The sequence below is a fragment of the Sturnus vulgaris genome, chromosome 1 (genome assembly GCF_052056855.1).
Source record: "Sturnus vulgaris isolate bStuVul1 chromosome 1, bStuVul1.hap1, whole genome shotgun sequence".
In the NCBI taxonomy this organism is placed as follows: Eukaryota; Metazoa; Chordata; class Aves; order Passeriformes; family Sturnidae; genus Sturnus; species Sturnus vulgaris.
In genome coordinates, this window is record NC_142243.1 from 117,488,514 (window position 1) to 117,516,138 (window position 27,625).

The 27,625-nt window shown below is 36.4% G+C and overlaps 1 protein-coding gene across 2 annotated transcripts; it reads right to left on the reverse strand.

Annotated features, from left to right (window-relative positions):
* TCEA1 (transcription elongation factor A1) lies at nucleotides 1-27,625 on the reverse strand. 2 transcript variants are annotated; one of them, XM_014881630.2, is made up of 10 exons: nucleotides 27,162-27,625; nucleotides 21,236-21,298; nucleotides 16,733-16,838; nucleotides 8,931-9,018; nucleotides 7,768-7,916; nucleotides 5,872-5,928; nucleotides 4,846-5,000; nucleotides 3,350-3,496; nucleotides 2,371-2,442; nucleotides 1-1,301 (listed from the first exon to the last, which is right to left on the reverse strand). In XM_014881630.2, the coding sequence occupies exons 1-10, from the start codon at nucleotides 27,228-27,230 to the stop codon at nucleotides 1,293-1,295; spliced, it is 915 nt and encodes a 304-aa protein (XP_014737116.1). In that variant the 5' UTR covers nucleotides 27,231-27,625; the 3' UTR covers nucleotides 1-1,292. The 2 variants fall into 2 exon arrangements, with proteins under 2 accessions (XP_014737116.1, XP_088031111.1); XM_088174985.1 differs by lacking the exon at nucleotides 27,162-27,625 and adding an exon at nucleotides 24,172-24,192.

The window sequence follows — 27,625 nt, forward strand, 5'->3', positions numbered from 1 at the left end:
TTGTTTTTCCTTTACATTCAAGGAATTTATTCTCCAGGAGCTGTGCATACTCTTCCCATCTCCTCATGAATAATTTATACAGTGCCAAAATAGACCTCCTCAGCCCCAAACTCCAACAAATTAAGTAATATAAAATTAGATATAATGAAAGAGTTTAATCTCTTCTAAAGATGTTGACATGTTTTTCCTTGAAAACACATTTGCAAATATTTCTAAACATGCACTGTTAAAAAGCAAACTCTAAAAAAGCAGCATTTATATAATTTCTCATATGGAAAAAATTGTAACTTTAATAATTTATTCCCATTTGCAGGTCTATGATTGACATCGGAAACTCTACATCTCAAAAATCATTTAATGAACAAAATCAATGCCATTTAAATGAAGGGAGTATAGTATTACCTCCCCAGCCAGTTTAATGTAATGAATTGGTTAGCTGGTGTTATTAGGATAGCCTATAACACAATGCCTTTGCTTATTTACAGTCTAAACCCAAGCTGGTTGTCAAGCACATTAAGCAAGACTGAACACTGAAATCAGATTTAACCACTATTTTAAGACATTCTTAGAAATAATGCCAACTGATAGAACGTAAAATACATGCTTTGGGCAATAAAATATATTGCATTGATCAAAGCTGGTTACATAAACAAGCTTAACCAATCACTGCAAAGATGTCATCATATCCACTAATAAATATTCAAAACCCCATGACTGTAAATTTAGTCCTAATCCAGAAAGAGCACATACAAACTAGAGAATTAATTAAATTGTGTTTTAGTTAACAACTGAGTTAAATGTTATGAGGAACTTATATACCTTTTCTGCTTGCAAAGCAAAGTGAACAGAGCAGAGAGAAACAAATTTCATTCTTACAACTGAGCAAATGTGGAAACGCAAAATACACACAGGAGGAGCGTGTATATTTCACACCACAAAAAATACAGTACATTATTCACATAGTTAGAAAAAAACAAGACAATTACCAAAATGTTTAACTGGTAAAAGTTTAATGTCAACTTACTTATAAAAATGAAAAAATATTTTAAAATTCACCATACAATTGAGCAACCTGGCCCTACTGACTACCAGCTATAGGAAGGCATTTAAGGAAATGATGGTTGTGTCAAAACAAAGGCTAACTTGAGGCATGTATGCTGCTTTGAAATAAAAAGAAAAGAAAAACCAAAAAACCCTCTCATTTGCAAGAAGCTAGATGCTTAGCCTAGTTTTTAAAGCTAATTACAAAATCCTCGTTCATACTGGTCCAGATGTCTTGACAATTTCTTCTTCTAACAGAACTGTCAAAAGAAAAGAATTTTTTATGAGATCTTCATAAAGCTTAGGTTTAAATCTTTGCAAGAAGAAACAGAAATACAACACCACACATAGGATATGGAAATTACTAATTAAAGCATTTGCTTGTATTTTAATCATTCCTTCAGGCATCTGTATACAGACACTTCTGTAACTGCCAACTTACAAAAGGTTTTTAAGGACAAACGTACTTTTTCAGGTACTGCAAACAATTCCATCAAACAATTTCTAAGCTTTATATATAATTTAGCTATCTCGGAGCACGTATCTGAACAGTGTGCACCAGTAAATTATGCAAACCAAGATGCATAAAATATTTTTTTTAATGTGGCAGTCTTAATGTATACCATGGCATGGCCCTGCAGAGCTGCAGTGTTCTTTACATAGAAAAATAACAGAATGAGGTTATCATGCTTCCCATGGCATGTGATCACACCTTAAACTGTAAATTTTACAAGCCTTCCTTTCAGTGTTTCTCCATTTTATTGAACTACCAGTGTTTCTCAGAAGCTTTATAAATTCCTGGTTTTCGAACTAAAAAAAAAAAATTCAATCAAGTTATCACTGCCCTACACTTATCCTGGTACAGGATTACAGCAGCACTCGTGTCTCTTTTTTATTGCTTCTTCTTTTCAGAGTAGCAAAAACCCAGAAAAAATAATAACAACAAAAGGTCTAAAAAATGCCTGTTACACTCACCAAAGCAGAGATTAAAACCAGTTAAAAAACTTTGGGTGAAGAAAGATAAAACACTGTGACTAGCTTGTCACCACTTCATATGGCAAAGCAGTACTGTAACTAAATGTCGCAAGGACTAAGTCCTGACTTCTCTCCCCCTTGCCCACCAACCTACATTAGAGATCTCACACCTTCAGGCAGAAATACATTTCTAATTTAAGGCTATTTTGCAATCTCAACATGTAATATCATTAATGGGTTTAGAAGTATCTAAAATCCAACAGAAATTGGTTTGTCACATTTACTGTAAACCCAAATTAACCACAGAGACTGGCTGCCTGCTATCAAATATGCAGAGCAGTCTAACAGTCTTACCTTCCATCTGTTTCCACATTCATTACAGACAACAAACGTTGTCATGGGTTCATCAGCACTGCGGGTTTGAACCTTTGGCAAAGGCAAGAGCCAGAGTAGAAAAGGAAAATTAGTATCTTCAAGTTTTGCTACTGCATGTACAATGTAACTGTTTATATCAAAGCATAACATTAAGGAAACAAATTTGCACAAAAATACAAGTTAACTTTATGTATCAACTGAACTGGGCTTTTTGCCTCCCTATAAAGCCATTATAAACTTGGATTTTGAGAGATTTAACAGCACTAAAACATCAATTTCTGCATTGAAACTGTGCACATATTTCTAGGAGCAGATTCTGCACTAAAAGTACGTCCAGTACAGCTTCACATACATTTACCAGTGCAAAGACTCCAAAGTCTCATGACTGAAAAACAGCTTGCTATTTAAACCATCTGATTAACAATATAAAACACAAATGCAGTTGATCCTATGATGAAAATGACATTCCCTGAAGCACCGTCAAGCAAATTAAAGCACCCTTTCTGCAGTTGTAGGAATGACTGTAAATCAGGGTCTAGTGTTAGTTAAATGGTACATTACATATATTAAAAAAAATACACATGTATATACACATATATCATTTTCTGCTATTTAGTCCCTCTGTAAAAATAAGCTTACAGACATTAAAAACAGTATCTCTCCTCCACATAAAACTCTTATGAATATGATGTATTAAGAATTAGCAAAAATTCAGCATTGCAAAGAAACTGAAGTTTCAGTCTATACAGATACTCAGCTTGGATTTACATAAAATTTTTGGCAAATAAATACAACAAACTTGCTTTATATAAGCACAACTAAGAAGATCCAGCTATCTTCACGTTTTGTACTTTGTCAGCATTTTGTTAAAAGCTCATTTTGCAATTCCAATTTTTTTTCTCTTATCTAGGACTTAAGGTTTGAAAAAGGAAAATGAAGAGTCTGAATAACCACGCACCTGGGTGTATGTACAGTTCTTCTTTTTGCACTTGCCACATGTAAACAGATCAGTTTGGGTACCTCCTGTTTTAGCCATCTGGTGCTCTCTGATAGCTTCTTTGGTCAGATTTTTGCGCATTTCTTTCAACTCATCACTTGCCATTTCCTGTAAAGGACAAAGAGCAGACAGAGTTTACTAGAGAGTTTTAGCTTTAAAGCAAGTTACCACTGTGTGAGCCAATACAATTTTTTATTTAGAATCCAAGAACAACAACTCTGTTGAAGGGCAATGTAATTCTACACATTTTTAATTTTACGAGACTTAAGCTGGGCTATTTCACAGCACAGAAGCTACAAGAAGTTAAAAATGTTCTCTTTTTTAACACAGATAGGAAAAAAAAGTACAAGTTACAACATCAAACATCTAGAAACTTTTCTATGCAAATAGACTTCTGAAGTTCAGAAATGCAAGCGAGGCAAGGTACAGGACTTAAAAGTCCTCCGAAGAGGCAAGAAAGATGTTCTCCATAGGTTAGATCATTGGAAAACTGTCTCATTGACCTACATAATTTGTTATAAGAAAAAATTTGTATTATTTTGACTACTTCCATATTTGTTCTGATAAATACAGTACAGCCATAATGTACCATGTCACCAGAAATCATATAAACTTAGTTTCTAAACACTAACCAAAGAGTTCAGAATCACTCATTTTCTTTTTCTTTTGAAATAGTTTTAGTGCACAAGACCTCCACAAGGTCTAGTAATCAAGTGTGCACAGCAAAACCAATTGGTTACATTTTTGTTCAATACAATTTTATTCACCCTCCCATGTAGATGTGGAATGAAAATCTTGTATCAATGCTGTTTCACTTCAGAAGTAATCTTAACACTAAGGGGGTTTTAGCCATTGACATTTTAATCTAAAACATTAATCAAACAAAGAATGTGCACTGGACAGAACAAAGTATCTGTTTGTACATATGTACATAAACATGCAGAACAAAGAAAATCAAAATACATACTGAAGGTACAATCTCCTTTTTTGACACATTCTTTCACCAGCCTCTGTCTGCCCTAACTTTATGTAAAGCTATAGTAAAAAAATAAAAAATACAACAAAAAAAAACCCACCACAACTTTCGTTTGAACACAACTTTCATTAGTCGACCATAATTATTTTGTCTCAGTCTCCAAGACACTCTTTTATACTTCATTTGAAGGGGCAGAATCTAATATATAGAAGCAGAACTACAGAAAAATAAAATGAGCCTTCATTTTCCTCTCCCATAAAACTCAATTTTTCATTTGACTTTCTCGATATATTTTGACTTGTAAAGAGACTTTCATGCCCTCTACCCCAACACAGCCCTGTAATTCAGATTCTGCAAGCCACAAAAAAGCCACAGTCTTTCAGAAGTACAGGCAGCTTTCATAAATTACTTTTATGGCTAATAAATACAGACCAGGATGTAAGCCCAGAGGGAAATAGTTCAAGACCTGTGCTTTACTTACCTCTGCTGTCATTTTGGCAAACTTGTCAGGAGGAATGTTTCCACATAATACATTTTTCCTTAGGTTAGGGTTCTTTGCATCCTTGAGATTCGCTATCCTACTTCGTACCCTATTCTTGTATTTCATATCAGTGTTTTTTAATTCTTGAAAAATAGGTGCTTTGGATTTAAGGAACAAAACATGGATAAGTAAAATAGAGTAAAACATTAACAAGTAAAACAGAGCATTAGGAAGGATTCATTCTGGGGGGCAAGTTCTAAATCAATGTACTTCTGTCCTTCAAGTCCTCCCCCCATTCCAACCAACAGCTACTTTCCTGTTCAACACAGCAGAATTCACAACTTTCTGAAGCCTAATCATAGTTTAGCTATAATAATTTTAGTTAGGGTCAGCTAATATGAATTTTTGGGTAGTAGGACCTCAACTGTAAATGTGGACAGTCCTCCATAAGTTTATGTCCAGTTTCTTGACCTCATCCTGAAGAATTAATTCATTTTTGAACCAAATATTCAATGACAGCTCACTAACACTTTTTTTTTTGTTGTTAAAAAAAGAAGCCCAGACCTCTGTTCTGGAACTATTCAAACACTGCTACCAGAACTGCCCTTTTTAAAACTGTGAATTCATCTGGAAATAAACTCATAGAAAATCAAATAAAAACACTAGAAAATTTTTAAGCTGTTTACAAGAAAATATTTTTAAATAGCATAGAAAAGCCTAGCATTTTATGTAAGAATGCTTCAGTAAGATACAATATTGCTGCTAGAAGGAAAACATATTGAGTCAAAAAGAACCCACACACTCTCCTACTTGCATTCCTACATATTTTAAGGCAAATCATTTAGGTTGGGCTGATTTTTTTAAACACTAAATTTATGTACTGATGTGTTGAACACAGTTGCCACTTTTGTTTTATATGAAATGAAAAAACATTCAATATATAGATAAAATTAAATAATTTGAAAATTACCACCTATTTAAAAAATACTCCTGCTCTAGAGCACACAGATATACTACAAAGGATATCTTCTTCAATCTGAGAACCCAGCTCCTCTTCATCAGCACCAATAGCAATGTAATCATCTGAGGAAAACAAATTATTAAATATTAGCAACCTGACACTCTGTGTTCGATATCCCTGTGATCCCTATAGTTCCAGAACTCTGAAACTCAGCAAATTACATAACACCTGCAGTTAATCTTCTTTTTGTATATGTAATTTTAATTTACTGTGTACTTAATCTTTCAAAATGTATTACTTGGAAGAACACAAATAAGTGAAAGAAGCAGAACAGAAGTTTAAAAGCGTTAAAAACATTTAAAAACCAAAAAACTTCTGACACCTACTTGTAAACACAAATAGAAACAATAAACATTGCTGTACAGAAAAATCTAAAATATTACAATAGGCTTGGCATCTCTCCCATCTCCACAGTCTGTGCACAGAACAGATTATTATAAAAGGGAAACATTTTATATTGTGTTTAATCAATTGTTTTAGTCCACACAATACAAGAATAAGCAAATAAATATTTTGCATGCATGGAAGAGAAAGATTTCATTAGAAACACTGTAATTAAATAACAAACAATCTTATTAGATTTGTTCAAATGCAAAGCAGAGATGTGTTATGAAACATGTAAATTAGAACAAATAGACCACAGCAGTCCTGAAGGCAATACAACACTTGAACTAAAATGTCTCAAGATAACTGTTTACTGTTTCTGACCAAAATGCTTCCTCACCAAGACATCTACATTTCCAAGACATCTTAAGAACAAATTACATATATCTCCCTCCTCATTTCAACATGAGTGTATTTCAGTGAGTAATCCAAACACCAACTTTGATCTCATATCAAAAGCCATAACACAAAAAAATAACCTCATTTTTTTTAACTCATGGACCATCAGTTTACATGTGCTGTAGAAAGCAACATAGCAAAAAGGGTTTTTGGAGAACTATCTAATATGAAGACTACATAGAATTATGAATACTGAGATGCTGTATGTGATTGTCTGGTCCCAAAAGAAGTCTGTGAACTATATATCCAGATGACCACAAATTCATGGTCTTAGTCATCTTTGCTTATGTTCTATACCTGAATTTATATGAATTAAAAGAGAGAATAAAAGAGTGAAGAGAGTAAACATGGATGATTCAGAAGTCTACTTACACTGGGCCAAGGTAACTAAGCTAAGAGCAGAGAAACAGGTGCTGGGTCATAATTTTGATAAAGAGAAGGATGCATCAGAAAAAACATCAGTTAATTCTGAAAAGTCCAGATTTCAGTTTGCTCCTTATCTAGCAAATCATTCCATTTGTCAGTTTAAAGACACCCAAGTGTACATGAGAGATACAAAGAAAAAATCCAGAACAGTCAGAGAATTTACAGATACCCAAAAGGCATGAGGTTAAAAGCAATGCAAGACTGTCTTATTGCAGGTTACCTTGATGAAATGTCAAGAATAAATCAAAATAGAAAGGCAGCCTTCAATAACCAAAATGTGAAGGTTCCAGGACCTTTGGTTAAGAAAGGCAGCCTTGTATATAGTCACACCCTCTCAGTCAAAAAGCCCGAGACAAAAAAAATAGCAGCCTCCATAAAAGGATCTAAATGAAGCATTAAGGAGGCAATAACATTCCTGAAAAGAAGATCTCCTGTTGGCAAGATATCAGATGAAGTGAGCAACAAAATGTCCTGAATTAGCAGCAATGAAAATGCATTTTGAAACATTCCCATGCTGTCAAGGTTACTCATTACTTGCACCTAGGGTGAACTGTTTCATGGGTCTACACACATAAATGGAAACAAACAGGGTTCATTCTACCCTACAGGGCAGAAGATAAAGTACAGTGGGAAAGACAGAAATAGAGAAGAAGGAAATAGTTAAACTTAAAAATATAGTCTATAAAGCTCACCTCCTGTTCTGAGAGCTGCAGAGAGCATTTCTCTACATTTCACTCGTACAGAGTCTGAAGTGCTTGGAGCCCGGGGAAAAGATGGGATGAAAGAATTTGAGGGAGCACTACCCTCCTCCTTCCTGCTGCTGGAATTGCTACTTGAACTGCTAAAAAAAGGCAAAATGAAAACCAATATTAATGTTTCTCCCCCCTTCTTCAAATAACTTTGTTTCTGGGCAAAATATGGGTCTTTTGCTACATCCATTTGATGGTATTCCAAAATAAGAACACAGGCCACCTTTTTTAAGTTATTTATAGCTCTACAGTCAATACAATCTTTAAAGTGTCTTTATACTATTCACTAGGGTATTCCACACAATAGAGACACAGCAGGTATTTCATTCCATTATGTGGCACATAAGCTTTAATTCTCAGTTCTTTACATTAACATGAAATCTTTTTTTTCCTCCCACGGAACTTTACTTTAAAAAACAGTGACAATACATCACACCAACATTTGCTCTGCAGTGAATGCCTTGCATTCAATTTGCTTACTGTATTGAAAGGGTGTCATGGTCACAAAACCCCCCCACAATTTATGTAGTTTTACAAACCGTAAACCAAGTTTTAAGCTTCCATCTGGATATATAGTTAGAGGTTAAACTTTAATTTCAAAATGGCTGCTAAAAAGAGATCACTAAACTCAGAAATGCATACAAGAAATGAGCTTGCAAATACTCTCTTGTAAATGTTCTTCAGCTCCTGCAGTGACATTAATGTAGACTCCTTTTTATGGTAACATATTTTGTGTTTACCAAAAAAAGTGCAGAATGTTTATTAAATATAAAAGCTAACATCAAAAAGAAGCATATGCAATTACCAGAAAGAAGAGACTGAAAGTTGTTTTATAGTTCTCAAAGTTGGGTGCTAGTATTGAGAGAGGACAGAGTATTCGACAGACCCAACAGATGGAATAAACAATAAACTTGTCTGGCCATATCTTGACCTATGTCACTTTTTTTTTTCATGTCAACATTAGCACAGTTTACTTCCCCAATAACACTGTTTCTTGGACAACTCTGTCTTTCAGAAAAGCACATGGCAGCTGTCTCTAATAGGACAAATTCAGACCAAATAGTTTAATGTTAATTTATACTGAGATTATTTGCACAGCCATTAACCTTTCTTCTCTGGCTTCAGGGCTGTTTTGTGAGGAAGATGCAGGCTCCTTTTTCTTTTCTTCAGAATCTTTATCAGTTGAAGGTCCATCTGGAAATACAAAACATGAGAAACTCTCTTCTACCCAGAAATAGTAACTGATTTAAAGCAGTGGTAAAATATCATGATTTTTCCTGAACCAGTTGGAAATGCTATCAGCTCCCACTCCTGCTTTGACTTTCTCTTGCAGTACAGCCTTCCACTTCCCAGCTCCCTCCCAATGCAGGAAATGGAAAACACAACAACGCTTCAGATCCTTCCAGTCAAGTTCAGCATCTGCTTAAACTGGCAGTGAAGACATGATGGAAACATAGACTTTTATGATTTATTTTTCCCAACACTCCTGCATTAGGTAGACAGCAACTTTCTAGGTATTACATCAAATCTCTGGAATTTGCCTTCCATGCTTTATATACTTAACTTCCTACTACATACATGCCATTCTTTTTAATTATATTGCGGAAGACATCATGGTTGGCAAAATAAAAAGTTGTTCTCATATTTTTGAAGGAGTTCTCCAGACACACAGTATTTTCTGTGATAGCTCTTAAATTATTTGCCTCAGTATTTAAATATATTTGAATCTGCCATTCCAATATAGGTTATGTTTCACTATGATTTTATAAAGAATAAAGACAAAAGTATTTATGGAAAAGAGCAATCACAACATTTAACTCTAGCACAGCAAGAATGCATACACCCTTCTTTTGTAAAGAGGATTTCAGAGTGGCTAAATTGAGCACCTGCTTTGATTTGTTCTCCAGAAAGGCTGGCTCTCTACTGCCTACAGAGAAAGCCTAGTGAGATTGGCATCACTGATTGACAGATTTCGTGAATTCCTCTTTCCAAGCCCTTATAAAGCTGCTATTACACTTCTAAATTCGTAGACTGTATTACTGGAATAAGCATATATTACAAAATTTAAAATTAATTAAAAACAGAGCAAGAAAAGGAGGGAAATCTGCTAAGGCTCAGTATTGCCAACACAGATGTCCTGAACTAAGCATGTAAATTCTTGTTTAAGCATCTAAAAGTATCCTTATTTCCAGAGGAACCCCATCCCTGTGCTTCTCAGAGGAACTTGGTTGTACGTAACACAAATTTGGGTCTCTTCAAACATCAAGCTTTTTAATTTTATTTTTATAGAGTAGAAAATAACTGTACTGGCTTTCTTTTTATAGGAACAATAAATGGAACATGATTTTGATCCTTTCTTGAACCTGTAAGTTAACAAATTTATCCAATCAAATACCACTTTATTAAAAAAATCATTGCAACAGGAGAGCAGAGAGAGCAGTACTGGATCAGACCAGGCAGCAATCTACCGTCCTGTTTCCAGCTGCACCTATAAACAGATGCACACAAAATAGTACAGGAACCAGAAAAGCACAAGAAGATACTTCTCCTAGCCTTCAATAGTTCACCCATTGTTTGCAAATGCTGTATTCAATCGTGGATAAATTGTGTTTAATGATAAAAAAAGATAATTAAACACAGATGATGCACTCAGGCTGATTGTCTTTAATAAGGTGTAGATGTTATTAAAAAATTCCTAATAAAGATACTAATTTAACACCTTTTGTTTATAAAAATAATTTCACTAAGAAAGCAAATGACTACAAACTAAATGGATCACATGAGTTCTCTGCTATGACAACTGAAGTGCACTAAGAGAAAGAAAACAACTCCCATTTTTAACATGCATACTCACTCTCTCTATGGCAACAACTGATTACATGATATAATCTTAAAAGATGTTCCAAATATGCATGCAATCTCATTTAACTTCATAATGTTTTAAGTACTTGCTCATTTTTGTCAGAGGCTTTAAGACAGACCATGAGATCAAACAGGTATCTTGGGGTACGGGTCTGATCTGTGTATCCTCTGCTTATTATGCACCATACACACCACAGTGACATAGTTGGGACCCAGATCTTCTTTATCAAACACTTCCATTTAGCCCAGCACCATTTTACCAAGGGCAGGCACCTGCCAACACCTGCCAATACCCCAATGGTTTCTATCCCCTATGGAAGGCAGGGCATACACAGATAAAAGCACAGCTCCTCCTATAGCTGCAAACCAGTCTATGCAAGGAAGTCAAGGTCAGACTTGAGCAGCTGAGACTGGACATCTTCAGCAAGTATGTCTTCAAAAATACAGTTTCTTTAATCACTTATGAGTTTGTAGATATTTTTGCTTAATCTAGCTTCAGAAAGCTGAAAATAGAGTTAATATTATCCTAAGTGTTTAAGTCACTCTTATAGATCATAAATTGGAAAGCACTAAAAGAGATGCTTTCTGTCTTTAAACTCATACAGTAATAAGGCTATCTTGTCTTATTGAAATACTGTATTGACAAAAGAGAAGAGTGCAATTAACAGCCTGCTAGGCAGCATTTCATCTATCCACTGGGGGAAAAAAATTATCCTTGACAAATTAGAAGTCCCTATTAATTAGCTTAATTTTCATTCAATGACCAGACTCAAACAAAAAGGAAGAATGACATCTAATGGGAACTGTGAACAACCACAGAAATTCTAACAAAGTAAGGTGGAAAAAAATGGCCCTCCTGTGAAATGTCTTTAAAAATTCCAGTGTGATTCACCTCAGGAAGTCTACAGAACATTATAAATATTTATATAATACAAACTACAAGTTGTGCAGTTCTTTTTTGCAACTCCATACAGCTATTCAAACTTACCATTTTTTCTTCAGAAACAAATGGAAACTGTCACCAAATTTAGGACTGAAAACTGTAACTTTGCAGTTTTAGCTACTTCATCTTCAGGCAACCATAAAAAAACCTCAATGTTTTGGGTTTTTTTATAAGAGAAGTTAATTTACATTAACATTTCTTCTTTAAAATACAAAGGATATGGTAGCAACAAGAATAGACTAATAGCCATTGGAATAAGATATTTAAAGTTTAACAATGGCACTGCAGTTTCTACTTGGGACTTGCAATTCATTTGAAAGATACTTGAAGCTTCTCCAGTGAAAAATCTCTCCAGGGTCAAATAAGACATTACAGTAGTTTGTGTTATCAAACTAAAAATTTTAATGTAATAAGATACAGCCAGATAACGTAATTAATCTGAATGTTAGAAGCCATTAATAGCTTTCTCTTAGATTTTTCTAACTATATTACAAGCAAACACTAAACATTTGCTAGTTACAAGAAAAAATTAGAAAATATAAAGATGTAATGTTATTAATTTATAAATCTAACTTCAAATTAAGAAAAGTATTAAAGGAAAAAAATTTCCAGAAACATTAGTGAAAGGTGGCTAGTTATTACCTGGAAGCACATGAAAATTTAATTTAGTGGGATATCATGTGTTGCCTGCTCAGGAATCACCACCAGAACCTGGAAAATTTTCTGAGTATTCAGTTTAAATAAGTTAAAGGAAAGAGAGAAGAGAACAAATATCGAATTATATAGTTATTAATTTAACAGTGACCTTCATATTCAATAATTGTTTAAGCTCCATTTTCCAGAATCTGACCTAATAATCTTGAGATGCACAAGCAGCTACACTTGTCAGCAATTCCTCTGCAAGATGTAGTAAGGCATGTAAGTAAGATCAGTAAAGTTTCCTTTCAGCAGTAGCACTGGGAGAAGGAATATCTAAAAATCCATAAATAATCAACAAAATTATGAACTGTTTACTATTTTTAAAGATTTTGTTATCATCAGTGACAAAAGACCATGACACATGGACTTACTTCACTATATGTGCTTTTCTCTTATATAGTATAATGCATTTTGTCTTGTTATCTCTCCACTGATTAGTTTAACAAATTAAAGACCTACTAACAGTACATGAACAGTTCCAAATATACACTTGACAGTAGGTGATTTCTATAGCTCATACTCGATATGAAAATGAAACTACTGAAATTATTTTTGCACTTGATTCTGCTTGATGTCTTATATAGACATGAACTCTTCTTATCAATAGAAAATAATACTCATAAATGCTATTAGACTCTAATAATAATTTAAGAACTTGTCTTGCCAGGAACTTTTTTTTTTTTTGAGCAAAGTCAGTAGGTTTTGAGATGTCCTTGAACAACTTCACTTCTGACAGCATTAACATAGCTGTAAGATACTCCTAGACTGCACTTGCTGGCTTCAGGAGAATCAAATCCAGGTTTGAAATAACAAAGGATTTTGTGAAAAAGTAATCTTTGTAAAATATTTCTGTGATGCCTGACTGGTGTTATTAACACTTCAACACTCTTACAATAAAATTACTCAGGCATGTCCTTCTTTGAAATAGGCATTTCAAAATGTGGCCTCACTTTCAGTTTTCAATACTGGCAACAGATGATCACTTAATGCTAAGGATATTGTGCCATGATTCTGCATTTTTGGTTCAGTATATAAAGTTACTGAAGGAAAATTTACTTAAGTGGTCTGGATATTCTTTTTCACTGTTTATTCTTCAGTTCAGCAAGTAAATACTTATTATGAGAGTTATACTCCTTAAGGATTTTTTGTTACTTTTCTAGCATAAGAAACACTCCTGACAACCTAAAGGAGTATGCATAGATTCATTATCTGCACAGCATACTCTGTATACTCAGCTACTTGGCAAAACAGTCATTACTTGTAAATCCCATGTTATAACTGAGCAGAATTTTATTCTGAGAACTGAATTTAGCTCTTTATGCAAATTATGACCATCTCTGCCGTGTAGTTTAACTTTCAGAAAGAATCTGAAAGGGACCTTGCACTGTGGCTCACTCAGTGAGTCACTTCAGACAATGGTCACAAGCCCTCTGCTGCACAGCTTCTGACCCCTCCAAAAAACCATTGGTAACCTGGGAAGGCTCGAGTCAAGCCACAAAGATCTGGTGATTCATAACTCACTTTGATTTGTTCTCATGTTCCCCATGCATTCCTAACAACTAAATTCTGATAGCATTGAACTGAAACATTACATGCAGCCTGAACAGTCAACAATTCTTGCCTAAATTCAAAATGTCATTTATAAAAATAACTCACAAAGACTTCAGAGCTCTGAGTACAATGCTTGGTACGATTAACAGCTGTCCGCTTCTGCTGCCATCTTTGCTCCATACCATTTTACATGCACTATAAACAGCATAATCGAAACTCATTTCTCAAGCAGCTCAACATACGGTATTTCGTATTCTTCCAAGAAAGTCAAAACTAATGATAAAACAGAATAAGAGTACTTTGTAAGATTCCCACCCATACTTATACCCTATCTTTCACAGTTATGAAACTTTATGTTCTAATGAGTTACTGAGCAATGATAAAAGAGGCAAAATATTTGCCTTACTATGCTTTATGATCAGATCTACATCACAACCAAAACAAAATTTAACTACCTAAGTTTTGAATGCAAGCAGTGCTGTATTTTCAGGATTAATTATATTTTATGTAGTAAGTGCATTACCACAACTATACTAGAGCTGGCACAATAATGTACACACAATAATACCTGTTCTGTAACAAAAATTAGCACATGAACGAAGGTTACATACCCACTGCCTCAAGAAGTATTCAGTTCTGATAAATGCCAAGTATTTCTTATTTTCTTCCCAGCTCCTTACATGTTTGACTTCACCTCATGCAAAAAGCCTTAGGCAGAGTCTCCCAGCTGTGTTAAAACAATCTGAATCTAGCAAACTATGAGAAAGGGGAAGGTCCACCTCGCCCCAGCTGTCTGTTACTGCTACAATCCCTGTGCAGGAAACAGTAACAGCAAACAGGCTGGACCAAAAAGTGATAGTTGAAATTGAAGCCAGAAGAAATGAACAAAACAATTTGTTTCCAACTGGTCAGTTCCCAGCTCTGGTCTTCTGGACAGCCACTCCAGCACTAGTTGTAACACAGGAGGGAGCAGAGAGGCACCTGTGCAGAAGGGAAGTCAGGGCTGCTTCTTTGCACAGCAGCCTACACCCAGCTTGACCTGCTGTGACCTTCAGGCACCACATTCTTACCCAGACTTTGACAGCATGGAAACCCTCCAAGAAGGAGTGATACTCCTCATGTTTCACAATGTTTGAACACTTAAACGCCAGTAAACTTTAAGTAACAACGAATTAAGATAATTTTGACTGACTTAAGGTACTCAAGTGTTAAAAATATTAGACAATTATTTTTAGTGTCCTAACAAACAAATGGCAAATCCCTTAGTCACAGTGATAATCAGGCAGATCTCCCACTCCCCAAAGAGAGCAGTGTCTGAGCACACTCCCAGTGAGAATTCTGTTGGAAATGAGAATATCTCGTCTACTATGTTGTCTAAGCTAAGTTGCAGTATTAAAAATTTATACTTCCAAGAAAAAAAAAATTAACTGAAATATCACCAAATATTGATAGGGTTTTGTTCTTAAAACTTAGACTAATGACTTTTAATAACTTGAGAGCTAAATCACTCAATCCAGCAGCTACTTTTAGAAGTCTTTAGAGTAACTGATGCTAATATGCAAGCCAATTTCTCCACTTATATACCTTACCACTTTTATATACTGATGTAATAAAGTAGGACTTCTACATTTAGTTTAAAAATAAAAAGTACATTATTTTCACTATTTACGAGTTAACTCTGATCAGATCCTACACTAAAATCCTGTATTTGCATTTACTTTTATTATAAAAGTCATTATAAATTTAAAGGTATTTTATCAGCATGTCTAGTATTATCTTATTTTAACTACTAAAACTAACATTATTAGTAGGTAGGTTAAAAGTCTTTAAGGTAGCTCAAAAAAGTTTGCTCTGGAGGCTGTTGTTTCTACAGCATCAAAGTTTAAGGTTCTGACAAATTGCCCATTTCTACAGACAGTCAGAGTATTTTCTATATCATTTACAAGACAGTTATAAAATATCTGATAAAACACTTCACAATTGATAAAAATGAGGCTGAGTTCAAATGGTAGGGGATTCACACTCTCTTGGTATTTGGTATATTTTTCCTGATAGAATAGTAAATATTTACATCATAATGTAAACTGTTTTCTATTTTAAAATCTTAATTAAAATATTAATTTACCTAAACTTACATACAAAGAAACAAAACAGAGTGCACCACAGTGCAGGAACAAAAATATGTGGACACATTTTGAGATTTGCTTTCAGATATATTAAGTGCTACCAAATACCCTTGAATAAAACCCTAACAGAAAGGTTTTAAGGGTATTAATTGCTTTAAGGTAAATTAAACAAAAATTATTAAGTCACTAATTAGTGAGCAATTTAAAATTATGAAGGTTTTAGAAAGTGCAGCTGTTTCTCACTACCTGTAGGTTCTAACAGATTTTAACATAGTTTTTACTGTTTTTTTCTCTTCAGAAATTACTTCATAACCAAACTTCAAAGTCTCCACACTCTCACATGAGATTTTGCACCAGCTCTCCTGAGTTCTTGTTATATTTGACAAAGAAACTATTCAAAAAAGAGGTTTGTTAGTGCTTAGTGCTGCAGTACAGTCACTCCAGCTCAACTGCAGGCAATGAGACTTCAGAAATGAATCATGTCAGAGAAGCTGATTTCCTACTGCGTGCCAGCCCAAATAAAATATATTAACTGTTTCTCTGCATACACTCTCACAGTAATGGCCTGGTGACAGTCAAAAAGTAAAAAACCAATTACACCAGCACAGGAAGTTTCAATATTCATACAAAAGCACAAATATGTCTAAAGCAAGGCAGTGTCAATGATGAGCACTGGGGCTACACAGAGTTAAAACATGCAAAAGCAGGCTCATTTCTGCTGCCATACCTAACAGCTTCTTCCAAGACTTGATAAGAGATTTTGCTAAAGATGTAACCTCTTCATCTGTGCTTTGCTTGCGTATTGCATTCACTGACATTCCAATTCTGGTAGACTGCAAAAGAAATAGAAATATACATTATCACAAGTGACATGAAGACAATTTAACAAATAAACATATATAAATTTGTACTTTGACATTATTTTTTACAATATCTTTTTTCTTTTTCTTTTGTAGTAGGTTTGTTTCCTTTTTTTCTTGTGATTATCAGGACAAAATACTGCAAGCCTTTATAAAAATTATTTTAACAACATGGACATTTTAAAAAGAAATACAACAGTATTACCATCTGTCTTCATCACAAAAGTTTGGGGAAGGGTGGGCAGTGATGGTGGGCACAAGGGTTAAGGACTGTATTTATATTTCAGCACTATAAGAAGCTTGCTAACTTCTTCACTGTCATCACACTCTTAGAATTCCCATTTAGTGGCGGTGGAAAAAGCTGTAATACCAGCTGGGAGCAAGCATGTTTGAGGTACCTAAAAATGTTGGTGATACTGATATTCTGTAGAATCCTTAGCACAGAGAGTTCTGACTTTAGATAGAAGCAGAACTCCCTGTGTTTAAGATTTTAAAGAATGAGCTATCCTATCTTTCGGAAAAGACCGAGACTGTGGCGAGCTTTAAGCCTTTGGCACTACTGCCACCTACAGAGTGAATGTAAGTTACAATTCACGCCTTTCAAGACTCACATGAGGACATCAGCTCAGCAGTAATATTTTAGTAGATTCATGGCTAATGTGTTCGTGTAACAAGGAGATAATTTTCACCCTTTTAGCCTCACAAGAGGAGAAAAGCATTTAACAATAAAAAGAAGGATTTTATTATCTTTTTGTATTTTGACTGATGACTAATTTTTTTATTTGTTGTTAAGATGCTGTTTTGCTGCATTACCATTTACAGGACTCACTAAATATAAATCACTTTTGCAATATATCATCATAAACTTCCTTCTTCTTAAAAGGAAAATTGACATTTTTGTGGCTTGCTAAAAATGGAAATGATTTGTTCTTGTAAATTACTTCTTACAACCCAAACAACACTTTCTGAGGAACCATGGATGTGCTAAATGACTGGAAACATACTGAAATAACCCATAGCTATTTCAGGCAAGGAAACACATCAAATAATCTCAGGCCTGAGCATCAGCTCTAAACACATATTTTGGACTAAAGAAAACAAATGGTTACTCACCTGTAATTAAAGTGTTCCAAGATGGACTCTGCTCAGTCACATTAATGGCACTGGCCAATTCTCTTGATATTTTGAGCACTTAAATCTCAACATTATGTTCAGACAATAAAGAATAACATGTCCTTGAAAATCCATAAAATACCACATCTGGATGAGAAAAATGTATCTACCAAAAAACCCAGCCCTCCATTAATACCTGGGCATAACGACAGGCTGTGCTCATCAGCAAAGGGAAAACACAAACTTACAGACTAACTTAAGCACGTAAAATCCAAAAACTCAAGTAAAACTCAAAACTAACTGGAAAAATTTCTTCTTCAGATCACACAAGAGAGACAGTTTACGGAAACTGAACTACCAGCTCCTAAAGCAGTACATAAAAACAACTAATTTGTTTGCTTTTCTAGAGCACTGGATTAGGTCTACCTGAAGAGAGGAAGTCATGATCTACTAATTTATCTGCCTGCTAGCTGGCACAGCTAGTCACAAAAGATCAGTTTATATTCTCAAAATGAATATGTTTTAATGACAAACCAGCTGACAGTATTTGAAATTTCCTCAGTCTTCCTGTCAGTAGAGCTGTCCTTGTGATTGCCGCATTTTAAGGGAAAAACCCTAGTATTTTCATTCTTCCCCCCTTTAAATTCTAGAGCACTTTTCATCTTCTTTCAGAGTAAAGACAGCATAAGACAGCTGTTTCCATCCTGAAGCACTGAAGCTTTGGCCAGCAGCCTCCAGTAGGGGCGAGCAGCAGTGAGCATAAGTAACCTATGACTGAACCCAAAGCAGAGCACACGGTGGCAGCAGGTGCTCTCTAAACCAGAACAAATGCAAAAATGTAAGGAACACAGCCAGGGAGGAAGAGCAACCACCAAAGCAAGCAGGGGTGCTACCAACTTTCAAGTGTAAGTGTATGAGGATAGAGAATTGGTGAGCACTCAGACCAAAGCAGAGCCAAACCAACCACTGAAGAATAACTCCCTCTGGGTTCCCAGGTCTCATAGCCTGCTTGCCAGTGAACTGGGCTGAAGCCATTAACAAGGACTGCACACCACAGCCAAGTTCTACACGTGTGTTTAATTTCCTGCAAAACCTGTTTGTTAAAATAAAGCCTGACTGTCTCACTCAATGTTTAGCTGTGCACTAACCACAATTAACACAAGAGACACGATGCCTTTAATGCTGTGAAGCTGCTAAACAGATTTGCAAGTCAGACCACCAGATAAATCATTTGAGGAAGCCTACTGGCTCCTTGCCTAGCTGAGCAAGGATCAGCTTGCTTACGTAAAACTCATCAGATGTAACACCACGGTGGTATTATTTAGTGATCGCTCCAGTTTTCTGTGAAAATAAATGTAGCATGAAAGACACAGGACATCAGCACAAGCCCAGACTACTAATAGGCACCTTCCTTTTGCACATACCTGTAAAACTAGTCAGAGGACCCCATCTTTTCAGACTGAAGTACCAGCGGTACTACGTGAAAAACCATCACTTCTCTTATTACACAAGAATAACAGAGCTAGCAGAGCTTTTCTCAATGCAGCCAGCTTTCAAAACTTCTTAAAAATGGGTATGGAAGTATGCTTTTCACTTATGTTCTGCATTTCATCAATTCAAACACATTTGTCAGAAGTCTTGATCTACAGAGAGGAAAACAGTGCCTCCACTATCTCACGATCATCACCCTTCTTGACACTGGCACGCTAATGATCCACCACCAGAGCAATGAGTACAATTACTTCACGTTTCAACTCTCGCTCCGAGTCCACCATTGCTTAAGCAAATTTGGGAGGCCAACAAAGAAAGTTCATGTCAGACTTTACATATTTATCAAACTCTCAAGGGGGAAAAAAAAGTAAATTTGAGTCCAAATATGTTTCTAAATGCAATCTTATGCAGTGGAACTGTTTTGAATACAGCAATGGATATTTATGAAAAGCTTCCTAACTAAGGTACAGTCAACGCACTAGGCAAGAGTATCCCCAAGTACTTGAATTTCCAGAGCATTTGAGATGAGATTAATTCCAAAGGCAAAATAACATTATTATACTTAATGCAAAATATAATTTACATTACGATCTCCACAAAGAAACTCCAAAGATTCAGATTAACCAGAGGGGTTTCCTGGGTTTTTGTTCTTGTTTTGTGCTCGTATTTTTTCTGAGGTTTTGTTTTCTTTTTAAAGAAGAAGGTTGAACATAGGGGACAAAGTATCAGAGTTGTACCAGCATTTCATGCGTAAAAGTGACACCTTAAAATTCCTATTTTCTGTGAGAAATAGTATTAGTAACAACTTACTAAGTGCATTCTGCAAGTATGTAGGATGCATGAATCAAAAATGTTATTGCTTCTGGCACCCTTAAAATTTGAACTTTATAGCTAATTGTTTATCTGTGACCATTAACTGCCCCTTGGAAAAAAGTTACTTTTCAATCTCCTTCAATTTGAGTGGCTACTACAGCAAAGCAGGTCTCAGATTTAACTCTGACATTTGAAAATTTTCACAGATAGGAAATATCTGACTGGTTTGGAAAAAAAGTTGCTCACTGATGAATTACACGGCATGCTCTGAAACTTGATGTGTAAGGAAAGTTGACCAAGTTTATTTTTTGAAAGAATTAAAAAATAATATATGAAATATTTTTAAAGATGTAAATCCAAGTAACATTAGTGAGAGTATCCATGCAACTGGGACAGATTGTACCCCCCCATCACTCCAGCCCAGGAGAGTAAAAGAGAATTATAATTACCGTAAGAAATACATTACCCAGAGTGAGGGAGCAGGATGTGGAGTGTGTGTCAAATACAACTTGTCTAAAAGGTATCAACTATGTTTCTCCTCATTTACAAGGTAAACCTAGAACTAACTACCTAAGAAAAGATGATATCAGCTGTAATCAGGAGCGTTCTCCTTCAGAGGAAGGAAACACACCGCATTTGCATTACAGTAAAAATGTAAGATTCTATGTCCAGTAAATTTGTAAGCAGCTCTTCTCCTTTGTCTATCACAAAATTTACTAATCTCAACTTAATCAGAAAGATAAGCTATAAAGAGTTTGCTACTGGAAAAAAATACTTAAGATAAGTTGCTAAATGAAGTGAAGTGAAACTAGATTACCATGTAACAAAACCAATGCTTGCAAGGACTTCGGACCTAGGAATCTAATAGCGTAACCTTCTTTCAAATCTGCTGGTTCCACCTTCTTCATTACAGAGTAAACATTTGCAACATAACAACAGTAAGAAAATCATACCTGTAGTAACTCAAGGGTCATGGGAATATTCTTAAGTTCCTTCAACAAATCAAGAGCTCCAGCCTAAAAAAAAAGAAAGAAAACAAAAAAGTCAACTTAGTAGCAATTGGGAACTTCAAATATAATGTCAACAATATAATCTTATCTGCCTTCAGGGTCACACACTGGGTTCAAACCACCAGTTCTCAATTTATCCACAGAACTACAACAAGGAATGTTCCACTTCACAAACTCTAAGTACTAACAGGCCTTAACTTGGAAATCAAAGTATTCACTCAAAAACTAGGGGAGTTTTACCCCATGTAACTCAAAGGACAGCCAAAGCATTCTGTAAATTACTACTTAACCAACACACATCTTCAAGGGTGCTTTGCTTAATAGCAACAGAAACAATCCAGACAACAGTAGCAATTTTCAGTTCAGAACAACCACATCAGTTTTAGAACAAGAACCTGGAGTTGAGAAGGTCTGCACATATATATAAAACATACAGACAGACATCATTCTTAATCATATTTGTGGTGATGTGGTAAAGCCATACGTCTGGGTTTTCCTTTTTTCACTACTAAGCCTGTTAGGAAAGGTACTAACTAATTCTGTGTAAGCAGCTTTCTAGACAGATGATTCAAGTTCAGAGACTACTATTAGATGTTAAGAAAGTCTAAACACAGCTACTCCAACAATTCACTCCTTAGCAATATAGGCCTTACTTTAAAAAAAGTCTGCATAAATGTGAGTTCTGTAATTCTCTTTAACCTCTCCAACCTTGATGATGTACCAGCTCTACTTCAGCAGAGCTCTGCACCATCCACTTCTGACTGTGCACATGGGCTGTGAGCCTACACAAACATCCCAAAGGCTGAGATGATTTGGCTGTTATTCAAGTGCATGTGGTGCTGAACCTGGAAGCTATGAACAGAAAGGAGGAAACAACTGCCTGTGCATCCAAGAGGCCATTCAGTTCACCCAGGCTCAGTTCATTACCTTTCCTTTCTTTTTTTTTTTTTAATTCATGAAGTTTGGAAATAAATCCCACAAGATTTCCATTTGCAAATCTGTGGAATTGGATTCACTTTTCTTTCCTTACCTCTCAACTCATCCTATTTTATTTTGCATTTTGGTTGCTTTTCAAATTCTCCCTAATCAACTTCTAATATAACACCTGTTGCAAGGAAACTATTCTGCTACATCTGCTGTCTTATACTTTATCTTAAGTGGTTAAAACAACCACTAAGAGGTTGAGAAAGATGGAAGCAGAACTTTGGTGTCACATCCAAAAACCCTCAGCTTTGGATACCTTCAAATGCCTGCTACAACCTTTGTTTTTCAAACATTTCTGACCCAAAGAGGCCTCCAAACCCAAACATTTCACCAAATCCCACCTTATACAAATTCAATTAACATGTAAAGCTAAAGTTTTACTATTTTGCCATGAGAGCAAAAGCCTCATTTAACTTTTATTCATGATATACAAAACTTCTCCAGTCTTAACCACAGAATTTTAGCAGCAATGATGTAAGACTGAGAAATGTCACAATGTTTTCAGGTGCTAAATTGAGTTGGCACACTAAACCATATCTTTCTCTCAAGAGCCATAAGTGTGGTTTCTTCTATGCAAACACAGATCCAAATAAAACAAGCTAATTATCTTCACTGCTACAAAACAAAATCAAATTCAAGAGAATTTTCTTAGCCAAAACAAAACTAATGACAGAAGTCAATGTGCCATTTAAAAAAATATTATCTGATAATACTTACCTTCAAACCAATTAAGTTATTAGCACACTGTATATAGCATGTAATTTCAAAATAAACACAGCTTATTGCAGTCTGCAAATTCAGTATGAAAGTAACACTGTAATGCAAAGTAGCACTATCTTCATCTCATCTTAGAAATACAGTCTAGTCAAAATTCCTTTGCCTGTTATATCCTTTCTCAACTGCACATGTGAAAAAAAATTTATTATTCCCAGAGTAAATGCTTTTTAATACTAGCAACTTGATACACAGCAGGTTAAGAAACTATGCAACTATTAAAAAAAACCACCAGAAAACAAACAAAAAAAGAAAAAAACCCACAAAAAATGCAGCAAACAAGAAAAAAAACTCAACAAAACAACCAAAAATGCCACAAACAAAAATCAAAACGAAAAAAAGACAAACCCAACCAAAAAACAGGTTAACAGATGTTATCTACATTTTATGCCAGTTTCTCTACCGAATTACCAAAATTGAGAATGCACTAATCCTTTCCAAGCCTTCACTTCTTGAATCAATTATACTGTGCACCAAGAATTAGATGCTTTAAAATTAAATTTAAATTGGTTTTAAACTCATACCAACTAAACAGTTTTTTATAATCACTTTTCTTTAGCATAAAGTCAAATACCCTCTGTATCTCAAGACTGGTGTGGAAGTTGCATAGTATGACTTGTAATTACTTTTCTCCTAATGAAAGATTTCTGTGTTCAAAACCCCCCCCAACCATAAAGACTATTGTTATAAATCATCTTTTAAAGGTATTTCTATAATTTTACAGAAAATGAAAGGCAATGCCCCATTCTCCTAGGCTGGCTGGCTTTCAATTTACCTTGCCACTTAAATTAACAGAAGTCAGCTTCATACAGATCCAGTAGATTACTCCTCTCAACTTCTTTCAGTTGGTCAGATCACAACAGCTCAGAATGGCATTCTATAGTCATATTTTAAAGCTGAGCTTCAGGCAATAGAAAATGGAGTGCATTTTAAAAGATGGGAGAGCTATCCAGTTATAATTCTGTTCTAGTTAAAGGAGTATATATTTAATAACACAGACAATTTTATTTTCTTCTCTAAACTTACTCAAGCATTCTCGATTTTTTTTTTAATTCATGGGTGTAGCCTTAATTTTCATACCTATTAATTACGGCAGCTTAATGAGAGAAAGGTGTACTTACATACAACAGAAGCTCAAAGGAAGGCACTACAGGTTTTAATCCAATCAGTTCTGAAGCAGGAGTAGTATCTATTTCAGTTTGAAGCAACAGCAGAAATACATATGGCACAGTGCATTAAATACTAAATCATATTATTTTCTCCTTCCAAACAAAAGAACTGCATGTATCATTTCACTAAAATAGTTATGAAATCTGCACAGCTACAATTAAATCCTTAGTCAAGGCAAATCACCAAGAGTCTGACTCAGAAAGTGTCTGCATGGCCTGCCCCTTTAACTCATCAAAAGAAATGCTGCAGAGTGCTTTGCCACAAGCCAGAGTCACCTTTTGTATGAGAGATCAAACATTTCTTGTCATCTGACTCTTGACAGCTTCAGAGCGAGCAAGTATCAAAGCTTTTTTCTCTTTCTTGTATTATTAATGCATGTCATCAAATCATTCTCATTCAAAGACACGGACTAAGTACCTGTTCTTGATGAGTAAAAATGGAGAAAGGAACACAAGAGCTTGTCAAGAGCATCATTATTCAGTGGGTACTTGTGTAAGAATGCATTTCTCAATTCTTCTTCACCTTTGTGAGACAATAAAGTACCTCTTCATAGGGACTACCTTAATAATTTCGCTAAAGTTAGCATTTTAACTGCAGGGCAGAATTAGGTAGGAAATCACTTTATGAAATTAAAGAAATACCTTGTAAATGACAAAGACTAATAAGAAAAACACAGAGACATTTCCTGTTTTTAAAACTAATGTACATCACTCCTTCGATACAGCTTAAGGGTTTTTATCATGCTACACACATGTCCTTTGGAAAAACTGTCAGATCTCCAGTCTTGGCCACAGTGGCAGCTCATTGAGAAAATATCAGCCTAACAATAGAGCCACTTGTGTGTAGTAAAGAGCCGGAGCTACGCTCTGTTTCAACACAGTACATAAGCCCAACGCTGCTGGTGCTCTCACTACTTGGAGAGAGGTGAAAGTGAAGGTTTAGCTCTGGCTCCAGCCAGGCACAGCCTGGCCCAGCTGTGCCCGCTGTGTTCAGCCACATCGCACCTATGCTGACCCCAAGGAAGTCACTGCACCGCCCCCAGAGCTCTGAAAGTTAATGATGTTACACATGCGTGAGTGTACACATGTCTTGAGTGAGAATACATATTCCCAGCTGCTGTTAGGAATTTCATCCATACTCCTAAGACTTTCAGATCACAGAGAAATAAATACCCTGTGGTCACCTGCAGTATCCCTGCTATGGCTACTCTCCAGTATCAACAGTTGTTCTCATGCTACCTGAGAGCTGCTGTTTTCTTTCTGTTATCAGAAGTTTTACAAATAAAATTGAGCTGGCTGCACTTTATCCTTCTCGTGACCGTGATATTTAAACATTTCAGTCAGTAAGTTTTCACCCTTTCAACACCTTGTAGGAAAGAGCCACTACTTCAGTTTTAGAGAAAGTGAGAGAGCAAATGCTTTTATGCATAAATAAATGGAGAATAGAAATAAAAACAAAGAGCGAAAAATAATGGAATTAATAAATGCCAGTCATAAAATATTTTTTCCTCTAGACAAGGGTCTTGCTGCCACAATGTATCATTTGGAAGTTCAAACATATCAGAGCTAAACTCTGTCATATTACCAAACGTCAAAGATTGAAGCATGGCTTGTACTTACAATGAATTTGCTTGTATTCTTAACTAAACAAATCTTATTGGTTTAATACAATCAGTAGTTCTATAAATATGCAAATATTATTAATAATTCTCTTCATACTTCCAGTATAAAGCAATAACAAAACTACTTCTATAAAGTGGAATTCCAGTGTTGAGTTCTGAACTATTACTGTTACTAAGTTTTTAATGCACTATCATAACGTATAGAAAAAAAACCCATAACTTTATGTGTATAATAGTACCTTGCAGGAAGAACAACGACCACATATACAAGCACAAATTTCCGGAGAATAACTATGTGCCCACCTGATAAAGACGCAGTAAACAGATTTTGCAACTTACTGACATGCTATTTTATGTATAACCATGATCATTATCTGCCTGTTGCTCTACACTCTGATTTTACTTGCTTTGATGTGTTTGTAGACTCTGTATAAACACCATCTGTTATCTGAGTTCTGTATGAAGGGCATACATGACAATAACACTTGAGTTAAGCCAACTGAATCCTACCTAACTATATTCGCACAAGTTATTCTCCAGATTAATAGACACAATTAGAAGTGAGGAAAGAAAGAAAGAAAGAGAGAAAGAGAGAAAGAGAGAAAGAAAGAAAGAAAGAGAGAAAGAAAGAAAGAAAGAAAGAAAGAAAGAAAGAAAGAAAGAAAGAAAGAAAGAAAGAAAGAAAGAAAGAAAGAAAGAAAGAAAGAAAGAAAGAAAGAAAGAAAGAAAGAAAGAAAGAAAGCTCACATTCCTCATCCGTTTGTGAAGTTTACCCGTTTATTCACTCAACTCTGGCCCTGCCGCAGCTGGTTTAGGCTTTTCACTCATACCTTAGTTTTTACATGCCACCTAAACCTCCAGCTTTCACATCTAAGAGCGACACCCCACTATGTACAGGAGGCCATCTCGGCACTCGTTCTCCTCGGGGTGACAGGTTTTACCCGCGCAGGGCCAACACCGCGGTTTCAGCGAGCAGGAAAAGGAGGGCGCAGCCGCTCCGCTCCCATCCAGGGCCGGTGCCCGGGCGGGAACCTCCTCTGGGCCGAAGGCGCTGGAGCGAGGGCGACGGGGCCGCCCCGCCGGGGAGCAGAACCGGCTGCCGGCTCCCCTCGTGTGGCGGGGCCGGGGGGAAGCGCCGCAGCCCCGCGGGGCGGCGAGGGGAGCGCCGAGGCCGCCGGGCAGCGCGGGGAAGCGCGGCGGCGGGAAAGGACAGGCCCCGCGCCCGCGGGAAGGAGGGAGCGCGGGGCCGGCCGGGGCCGCGCCGGGGCCCGCGGCACCGCCGCCGATCCGCCTCCCGACCCGTCCCGTCCCAGCGCTCACCGCGTTCTTCTTCTGCACCATCTTGTCCATTTTCTTGGCGATGCGGATGATCTCGTCCTCCGTGGCCATGGCGGCGGCGGCCCGGGCGGCGCCAGGCAGCGCGCGTCGAGCGCCGGCCGCGGGAGCCAGGCAGCGCTGCCGCTCGCCGAGAGCAGGGGCGGGGCCGCGGCTGCCGCGCTCCCCCCAAAGCGCCCCAAGCCCAGCGAAAGTACAGTGAGATCTCTGTCTGATCTCTGACAACCTTCCTTAGGCACCGCACCGAGCCTGACTGAGTTCAAGAAGCGTTTGGACAACGCTCTTCATGGCCGTGGTGTCATCCTTGGGGTGTTCTGTGCGGGGCCAGGGGTCGGACTCCATGATCCTAGTGGATCCTTTCCAAATCAGGATAATGTGCGATTCTGTCACCCTCTTACCCTCTCCATGTCCCCGCAATGCTGCTAACGCTGCCCCTGTTCGTACCCGCT

Coding starts and splice junctions, on each gene's coding strand:
- TCEA1 (XM_014881630.2), bottom strand. CDS start 27,230: ATGGCCACGGAGGACGAGATCATCCGCATCGCCAAGAAAATGGACAAG. Junction 16,839..21,235: donor TGACCCTTGAGTTACTACAG/GTATGATTTTCT, acceptor TTTCTTTTGCAG/TCTACCAGAATTGGAATGTC. Junction 3,497..4,845: donor TTGCCAAAATGACAGCAGAG/GTAAGTAAAGCA, acceptor TGTCCTTTACAG/GAAATGGCAAGTGATGAGTT.